The sequence below is a fragment of the Mus caroli genome, unplaced genomic scaffold (genome assembly GCF_900094665.2).
Source record: "Mus caroli unplaced genomic scaffold, CAROLI_EIJ_v1.1 scaffold_14476_1, whole genome shotgun sequence".
Lineage (NCBI taxonomy): Eukaryota > Metazoa > Chordata > Mammalia > Rodentia > Muridae > Mus > Mus caroli.
In genome coordinates, this window is record NW_018388495.1 from 1 (window position 1) to 9,567 (window position 9,567).

The following is a 9,567-nucleotide window of genomic DNA, read 5'->3' on the forward strand; positions in this document are numbered from 1 at the left end:
CGCCTCGGACGTGTCACTCCCTGATTGGCTGCAGCCCATCAGCCAGAGTTGTCGTCACGGGAAAGGCAGAGCACATGGGGTGGGAAACTACCCCAGCGCATGTGCAGATGGTTTGTTTACTACTTAGAACACAGGTGTCAGTGCCATCTTATAATGGCGAATGTGAGGACGGCTCCTTACATGTTGTCCTGTATTTTTTCAGTGAGTTATTGATATCCTCCTTAAAAGACCCTATTATCTTCATGAGATAGGATTTTAGGTCGGCTTTCTGATTTTCAGGTGTGCTGTTGTATTCAGGGTTTGCTGTGGTGGGAGAACTGGGTTCTGATGATGTCCACTTATATTGGCTTCTGTTGCTTATGGTCTTGCGCTTGTCTTTTGCCATCTGGATATCCCTGGTATTTGTTGGTCTGGGTGACTGTCTGGAGTCTGCCTCTTTTGTCCCTGGGTTGCTTCAGGTCTCCTGGTAGGCCTGTAGCCTTGGATGTATCAGACCACCTGTGGGGCTTTCCAACTGGGCATAGAAGCTGCTGATCTGTTGCCCTGGCTTCAATAGTACTCCTGGGAGTCCTTCAGACTGCTGGGTCTTCAGTGGAGCAGTCAAGCTGTTGTCCAACTGCTCTGAGTGCAGCTGAACCTCAACTACTCTAAGTGCATCTTGTCCTCAATTGCTCTGAGTGTAGCAGGTCCTCTAGAATAGGTCAGGATATGGTGTCTTCACTGGAGCCAGCAGAAAGGACTGAGTGGAAGAAGCAGAAGGGATGGAAGGGGAATGGTATTTGAGAAGGTGTGTGTTTTGGTGGGTGATGGGTCTTGAGTCCACTGGGCTCCCAGCAGCTTCTCTGGGACTCTGGAGGAGGGAGGATGGTTCTTACCAACTGTTCTGAGTTTAGTAGGTCCTCTAGGATGGGTCAGGATATGGTATCTTCACTGGAGCAGACCAGCTAAGAGTCTGCACCAGCCAGAGCCATACTCTAAAGAGCAGATAGATTTGCAGATGTGGGTGATCCATTGTGAGCTGGGATGACAATCCAAAGGAAAATTTCTCTTGGTGCATGCATTTTTCAGTCATTTCTGGCCAGATATTCTTTCATCTTTCCCCTTCTTTGCTGCATTTTACACAAAATACTTTAGTGATCATCCTCAATTTTAATTTTATCTATTCCATTCTTGCCTCTCATCTTTCCATTTGGAAATATACCATAATTCCTGTACAGTAAACAACAAGACAGGATACAAAAGTGTGACATCATCAAACAGCCATAATGTCTCTGGTTTCTGTACTGTAAGAGAAGATTCTGGGCTAAGGCAAATCTACACTCTTACCTCACCGAGATGATGACACTCACAGGGAATTTTCTGTGGGACTTGTCTCCATCTAGGAGTAAAATACTTTACTTCTTCCTCATTGTTGGTCTACAGAGACCAGAAGATACACAGGACAATTACTGTCTGCCTGTCTTTAATAAGATGCTCAGGGATTCTAGCCCACTGGGAAGAATGATGCAGTAAATATCTGTCTGAGTCCCCAAACCTCCTTGCTGCATAGATGGACAGGATGGAAATCACTCACTCTGCACTTGTTCAGAACCCTCCTAGGCTTCTGACCTTTTCTGATCCTTAGAATAAACTCACAATTGCCCAGCAGCTCCAAGTTAGTGAACATGGGGCAGTTGCAGCACTGAGCTGTCAGGTATTATAATAGCAGTATAGATGCCAATTTCTTTATTAGTGATTATGCTCACTCATCTATGTTTAAGGACCAGCAGCAGTGATTATGAGTCCATGAAGTTCAATTTGAGTTGAATATAACAGTAACTAACTACTTATCATTTAAAAAATTTAATAATCTTGTGACTTTTTGTGTGCATGTTTGCGAGCATGCATATGTGTGTGTGTGTGTGTGTGTGTGTGTGTGTGTGTGTGTGTGTGTGTGTGTGTGTGTGTGTACAGCAACGTAGAGGCCAGAGGACAACTTTTAAGGGAATTATATTTCTCCTTCTACCATATAGATCCCAGGGGCTTGGACTCAGCTCATCAGACTTGGGTTAAGAGTCTTTACACGTTGAGCCATCTCTCTGACTACTACTGGTGTTTTTCTTCTTTTTTGGCTTTTTTAAAAATATGAGATGCTAAGGACTAGAGGAAAAACAGAGACAAACAGAGATGTGCATGATATCAGGGAAAGGCCATCTATGCATACATTAAGACAATGTATGTATTACTGGATTTGTGGGGTACACATGCCGCAGTGTACATGTAGAGGACAAGGGATAACTGGGGTGGGTTCTCTACACCTCACACACACACACACACACACACAGAGAGAGAGAGAGAGAGAGAGAGAGAGAGAGAGAGAGAGAGAGAGAGAGAGAGAGAGAGTCTGTCAATTGATATTTAACACTTTTATGAGTATTTTGGTGTCAAACTCAGGTTTTCAAGTTCAGTTCAGTAAACACCTTTACCCACTGGAACATTCTGCAGCCCATGCACTTATATTTTATGCAGTATTCAATGAAGTAGAGGGGTGAATCTGGTGTGTCCAGAACCATCTTAGACTGGGCATTGGAAGCTGAGCACTATAGGTAGGTACTGACTCAACCAATCTAAAGCAAACTTGCTTATTTAAAGCATATATTTTGTTTTCTGATTCACTTTATTTTATATCTTTAGGTGTTTTACCTGAATGTATGTATTCTGAATGTGTTTGTGCTGAATTCAGAAGAGGGAAATAGAGAACATGGGAAAGGATTATATACATAACTCTAGCTATGCTGTTGGGGCTGGGAATTGAACTTAGATTCTCTGGAAAATCAGCGAGACTTTATGATTGTTGAAATATTTTCAGAGCCCTGTTGCAGTTTTTCTTTTAAATGTGGCAATGACTATAGTATGATTTGTTGGATTCTGCTTCTCTTCTTTATAGCTGGGCTAAAAATCTATGGGAGGCACCAACCAGTCCAGTGTCTCTGAGTTCCTCCTTCTGGGACTCTCCAGGCAGCCCCAGCAGCAACAGCAGCTCATCTTTCTACTCTTCCTCATCATGTACCTGGCCACTGTCCTGGGAAACCTGCTCATCATCCTGGCCATCAGCACAGACTCCCGCCTGCACACCCCCATGTACTTCTTCCTCAGCAACCTGTCCTTTGTGGATGTCTGCTTCTCCTCTACCACTGTCCCTAAGGTACTGGCCATTCACATACTCAGAAATCAAGCCATTTCATTCTCTGGGTGCCTCACACAGCTGTATTTTCTCTGTGTGTTTGCTGACATGGACAATTTCCTGCTGGCTGTGATGGCCTATGACCGATTTGTGGCCATATGCCACCCTTTACACTACACAACAAAGATGACCCATCAGCTTTGTGTCCTTCTTGTTGTTGGGTCCTGGATGGTAGCCAGTCTGAATGCTCTGTTGCACACACTGCTCGTGGCTCAACTCTACTTCTGTGGGGATAATGTGATCCCCCACTTCTTCTGTGAAGTGACTCCCCTGCTGAAACTCTCTTGCTCAGACACACATCTCAATGAGTTGATGATTCTTGCTGTTGCAGGGCTGATAATGTTAGCTCCATTTGTTTGCATCCTCTTGTCTTATATCCTTATTGCTTGTGCCATCCTGAGAATCTCATCCACAGGAAGATGGAAAGCCTTCTCCACCTGTGGCTCACACCTGGCTGTTGTGTGCCTCTTCTATGGCACTATCATATCCCTGTATTTCAACCCCTCATCTTCTCACTCAGCTGGGAGGGACATGGCAGCTGCCATGATGTACACAGTGGTGACCCCCATGCTGAACCCTTTCATCTACAGCCTGAGGAACAGGGACATGAATGGGGCTTTAAGGAAAGTGCTTGCCATGAGATTTATATCTAAGCAGTAATGTTGGGGGTGTCAAACATCACAGAAGGAACTAATGTCTAACAATTATTCATGTTTTTTCAATTATTTGAAATGGAGCACTTGTTTTGTTGTAAGAAAAGCATCTACTATCTCTACCAGATACAGAGCCCAGGATACAAACCCTTTGGGTAAAAGAATGAAAAAAAAAATCTCTTTACTGAAGGTTGTTACTTGGATTATCATGTCAATACCTTGGCAGAATTCACCATGAGCACCCATCTACAGTTCTGGGAAAGTGCAAGGAGTATCTATGGGACAACACTGAAAAGTGACTTGTGGTAAGCTCAAAACTGGGTCAGGTGTTGTCAGAATGGGGAATAGATTCCTCCTCCAGATGGGATGTCATTTCTAACTTGGGATGATTCTGAATGTTTTTCTTCATGTAGATGAATACAAGACTGAGCTCTGGTTGGCCAAGCTGCAGCAGCTACATAAGTCTGCCATTTTCAGACATGTGCTGTTATTTTGTTGGCATCAGCAGACCCTAGGCTCTTGTGTTCTTCTGTGCTAACAACACCTTGTGCTATCACTATATCAGAGACTGATCTGCTACTGACATCCTTTGTAATGCTCCATGTTCCTCAGCAGAGTTCCAGCACCCAACAGGAGTATCCAGGCCACCTCTGGGAAGCCACAACTGTTCATTCTTTCTTCCCACAGAGACCTCAGCCTAAGCCCCTTTCACATGAATATCAGACTTGGTGGGTTGAGAAGTGAGAGTTTGGAGCTCCAGGAAACCCTACTTCTGCAGCTCATTTGGACTTACTAGGTTATTTTTGTTATCTGGGCATTATATAGTATATAACATTAAGCAAAAAAATGAGCCAATTCAATAAAAATGAGCTGAACCGTCTCCAATTCTAGTGTGCAGACAAGTCAGTCTCTCTGCTCTCTTTCCTGTCTGTCAGTATTTGCTGGTCTTCTTATATAGCAACTATGTTGTTGTTGTTGTTGTTGTTGTTGTTGTTGTTGTTGTTGTTGTTATTGTTGTTGTTGTTGTTGTTGTTGTTGTTGTTGTTGTTGCTGCTGCTGCTGCTGCTGTTGTTGCTGTTGTTGTTTTGTTTGAGATGGAGTCTCTCTATGCAGTCCTGACTCTTCTGGAACTTTAATTTAGTAAAAAATGTACATATTGGATTTCAATTTTCATTTCATAGTAAAACTTTTAAAGTTAGTGCTTGAAGTTTGGTTTTGCTGATCCTGTGTATTTTTATTTCTAAGATTTTTATTTTTATTTTCTAAGATTTTATTGTAATGAAAATTTTTATTTCTTTCATTTTTAATTTACCACCTAATTTTTCTTTGTTTCATTTATTTCTTTATTTCTCTACCTTCCTTTCTTCCTCCCTCCCTCCCTCGCTCCCCCTCTCTTCCTTCTGTTCTTTCTTTCACACCTACTAAGTTTAACTTTCATTTCCACATACTCAGATGGGTGGTCTTCACTGAACTGTGGATGAGTTAAAGAAACTATACTCAAACAAACAAACAAACAAACCTGACCCTTCCTTTCCTATTGCTAACACTTGCCAACAGGTCTCCAGCTAGGAGCTAGAGGTGAGACTTAATACCTGCTTCCTCTAATGCTTGTGTCTAGCTTCCACTTACAAACATCTCATGTTATTGCTCAACTATGAGCCCGTGGGTGCAGCTGTGCCAAGAAGACATCTACAACCTCTAGTCCTTACATTCTTTATGACTGAAGTTGGCAGAACTTCTAAGATGTACCGATTATTGTTTTTCAAAGAAATTTGAGACATCTTCAGACATTATTTTTTATTGGATATTTTCTTTATTTACATTTCAAATGTTATCCCTGTTCCTGGAGTGGTATTGCTGAATCTTCCATTAGAACTATGTTCAATTTTCTGAGGAACCACCAAACTGATTTCCAGAGTGGTTGTATCAGCTTGCAATCCCACCAGCAATGGAGGAGTGTTCCTCTTTCTCCACATCCTTGCCAGCATTTGCTGTCACCTGAGTTTTTTATCTTAGCCATTCTGACTGGTGTGAGGTGGAATCTCAAGGTTGTTTTGATTTGCATTTAGGTACTGCTCAGCCATTTGGTATTCCTCAGTTGAGAATTCTTTGTTTATCTCTGTACCCCATTTTATAGGGTTATTTGATTTTCTGGAATCCAACTTCTTGAGTTCTTTGTATATATTGGATATTGGCCCTTTCTCAGATTTAGCATTAGTAGAGATCTTTTCCCATTATGTTGGTTGCCTTTTTGTCTTATTGACAGTGTCCTTTGCTGTACAGAAGCTTTGCAATTTTATAAGGTCCCAGTTGTCAACTCTTGATCTTACAGCACAAGACATTGGTGTTCTGTTCAGGAATTTTTCCCCTGTGCCCATATCTTCAAGGCTCTTCCCCACTTTCTCCTCTATAAGTTTCAGTGTCTCTGGTTTTATGTGGAGTTCCTTGATCCAGTTAAACTTGAGCTTTGTACACGGAGATAAGAATGGATCAATTTGCATTCTTCTACATTCTTACCTCCAATTGACCCAGCACCTTTTGTTAAAGATGGTTCTTTCCACTGGATGGTTTGAGCTCCTTTGTCAAAGATCAAGTGACCATAGGTATAGGTGTGTGGGTTCATTTCTGGGTCTTCAGTTCTATTCCATTGATCTACCTGTCTGTCACTGTACCAGTACCATGCCGTTTTTAATCACAATTGCTCTGTAATACAGTTTGAGGTCAGGCATGGTGATTCCACAAGGGGTTCTTTAATTGTTGAGAATAGTTTTTGCTACCCTAGGTTTTTTTGTTATTCCAGGTGAATTTGGAAGTTGCTCTTTCTAATTCTGTGAAGAATTGAGTTGAAATTTTGATGGGGATTCCATTGAATCTGTAGTTTGCTTTTGGCAAGATAGTCATTTTTACTCTATTAATCCTGCCAATCCATGAGCATAGGAGATCTTTCCATCTTCTGAGATCTTCAATTTCTTTCTTCAGAGACATGAAGTTCTCCTCATACAGATCTTATCAAACTTGCTTAGTTAGAATCACACCAAGGTATTTTATATTATTTGTGACTATTGTGAAGGATGTTGTTTCCCTAATTTCTTTCTCAGCCTGTTTATCATTTATGTAGAGAAAGGCCACTGATTTGTTTGAATTAATTTTATATCCAGTTACTTCACTGAAGTTGTTTATCAGGTTTAGGAGTTCTCTGGTAGAATTTTTAGGGTCAAATAAGTATACTATCATATCATCTGCAAATAGTGATATTTTTAACTTTTCCCCAAAATATCACTATTCCTGGGGAAACATTTTGTATCCCCTTGATCTCCTTTTGTTTTCTAATTGCTCTGTCTATGACTTCAAGTGCTATATTGAATAGGTAGGGATAAAGTAGGCAGCCTTGTCTAGTCCCTGATTTTAGTGGAATTGCTTCAAGTTTCTTTACATTTAGTTTGATGTTGGCTACTGGTTTGCTGTATATTGCTTTTACTATGTTTAGGTGTAAGCCTTGAATTCCTGATCTTTCCAAGACTTTGTTTTGTGCATTTGGTGTTTTGATTATTATGTGACAGGAGAAGCTTCTTTTCTGGTCCAAACTATTTGGAGTTCTGTAGGCTTCTTATATGTCCATGGACATCTCTTTCTTTAGGTTGGGAAAGTTTTCTTCTTTAACTTTGTTGAATATATTTACTGGCCCTTTAAGTTGGGAATCTTCACACTCTTTTATACCTATTATCCTTAGGTTTGGTCTTCTCATTGTGTCCTGGATTTCGTGGATGTTTTTGCATTTCGCATTTTCTTTGATTATCGTGTCAATGTTTTCTATGGTATCATCTGCTCCTGAGACTCTTTTCTGAGACTCCTATTCTGTTGGTGATGCTTTCATCTATGGATACTGACTTCTTTCCTAGGTTTTCTATCACCATAGTTGTCTCCCTTTGTGATTTCTGTATTGTTTTCTACTTCAATTTTTAGATCGTGTATAGTTTTGTTCAATTCCTTCACCTGTTTGGATGTGTTTTCCTGTAATTCTTTAAGAGATTTTTGTGTTTCCTCATTAAGAGCTTCTACCTGTTTACCTGTGTTCTCCTGTCTTTCTTTAAGGGATTTATTTATGTCCTTAAAGTCCTCCATTATCATCATGAGAAGTTACTTTAGATCCATATCTTGATTTTCTGGTTTGATGGTGTATCCAGGACTTACTATGGTGGGGTAATTGGGTTCTGATGATGCAAGGTAACTTTGATTTCTGTTGCTTCTGTTTTTATGCTTGCCTCCCACCATCTGATTATCTCAAGTGCTCCCTGCTCTTGATATATCAGATTGGAACCTGTCCTTCCTGTAATCCCAGTTGTATCTGAACTCCTCAGAGTCCAGCTTTCTCTGTGATCCTGTGATTCCAGGATCCTGTGATCCAGAGGTTCTGGGTGTGTCAGAGTTCCTGGGATTCAAGCTTCCTCTGAGACCCTGAGATCCTGGTGCGACCAAGCTCCAGGGATCCTGGAATCCTACGATCCTGGGTGGATGTGTGAGAGTGCCTGGGAGTGGTACCTTCTCTGGGGGCCATGGGACTTTTTGCTGAATTCCAACCAAGGTAGACTGGCAGGAACCGGAGCCACTGGTCAGGTGGGGTTCCTGCGTCCCTGACTCCTGCTGGTCCCAGTCATTCCAGTGGTGTTGGAACAGATGTTGTGTTCTACTCACTGGTGACCCTTAGATCCTGGGCATGCTATGGCACCTGTGGAGTGGAAGGTCCTCTGGGGACCATAGGACTGTCTGCCACATTTGAGTCCTAGGTTGCCTGTCCCAGACATTATTTTTAAAAGCAGTTCCTCCACTCTTTCCTTACTTTCCCTGTAGAGTCTTGCCCTGTCGTGTATCTGGCAGCACCGCCTGCATTCACCTTCCCTCTATTGTCCTTGGCTCTTCTGTCCTCTCCATGTCTCAGCTTGCCCTATCCCTCCCTCTGTCTTCTGCTTTGCTCACTCTTTCTTCTTCCAGGTTAAGTCTGCTGAGGGCCTCTGATGAGCTGCTTGATTTGATCAGGACCTTCCCCGATTCCCAAATCTCCACCTGATCCCTCCTTTTCTCACTTTTCCTCTTTCCTGAGTCTCTATTTAATGTGTCATTTTGTCAGGCTATCCTTTAGTTCCATTTTACACTTGCTTGCTTGTTGTTTGTTTACTGTGCATGATTTCTGGTCAGGGAGCATGCCTGCCAGCTTGGTCTACATAGTGAGTTCCAGGACAGTGGGACTTTGTGAAGACCCTGTCTCAGAAAGTGTGATATATATTTAAGATGGGAATCTTCACTCTCTTCTATACCTATTATCCTTAGTCTTGGTCTTCTCATTGTGTCCTGGATAGATAGATAGATAGATAGATAGATAGATAGATAGATAGATAGATATCATAACATTGATGGTACAAATAGGGAAAATCATTTGAAGCAACAGAAAAACAATTCTACTATTGATTTGATATGATATTTAATCTTGGCATACAATATTAAAGCAGGGAAATGGTTAATTAAAAAGAAAATGCCTTCTACAATCCCAGTGTCCAGCATGTCAGCCAATTACAATTTATCCCTTTCTGCCATGTTTATGTAGATGGGCTCAGATAATTTTACTCAAATAGTAGTCTACATCTAAGCTCCCAACAGTTATTTTATAAAAGAGATTTTCTAAACTACTGCAAGTCC

The 9,567-nt window shown here is 41.5% G+C and overlaps 1 protein-coding gene across 1 annotated transcript; it reads left to right on the forward strand.

Annotated features, from left to right (window-relative positions):
• The first annotated feature begins 2,941 nt into the window (after positions 1-2,941).
• On the forward strand, positions 2,942-3,883 carry LOC110287636 (olfactory receptor 1361-like). Its single transcript, XM_021154198.1, has one exon. It carries the CDS (start codon positions 2,942-2,944, stop codon positions 3,881-3,883), a length of 942 nt encoding a protein of 313 aa, XP_021009857.1.
• Positions 3,884-9,567: the final 5,684 nt, after the last annotated feature.

What these genes read in the sequence shown, in the direction of transcription:
- LOC110287636 (XM_021154198.1), top strand. Translation starts at nt 2,942, where the DNA reads ATGGGAGGCACCAACCAGTCCAGTGTCTCTGAGTTCCTCCTTCTGGGA.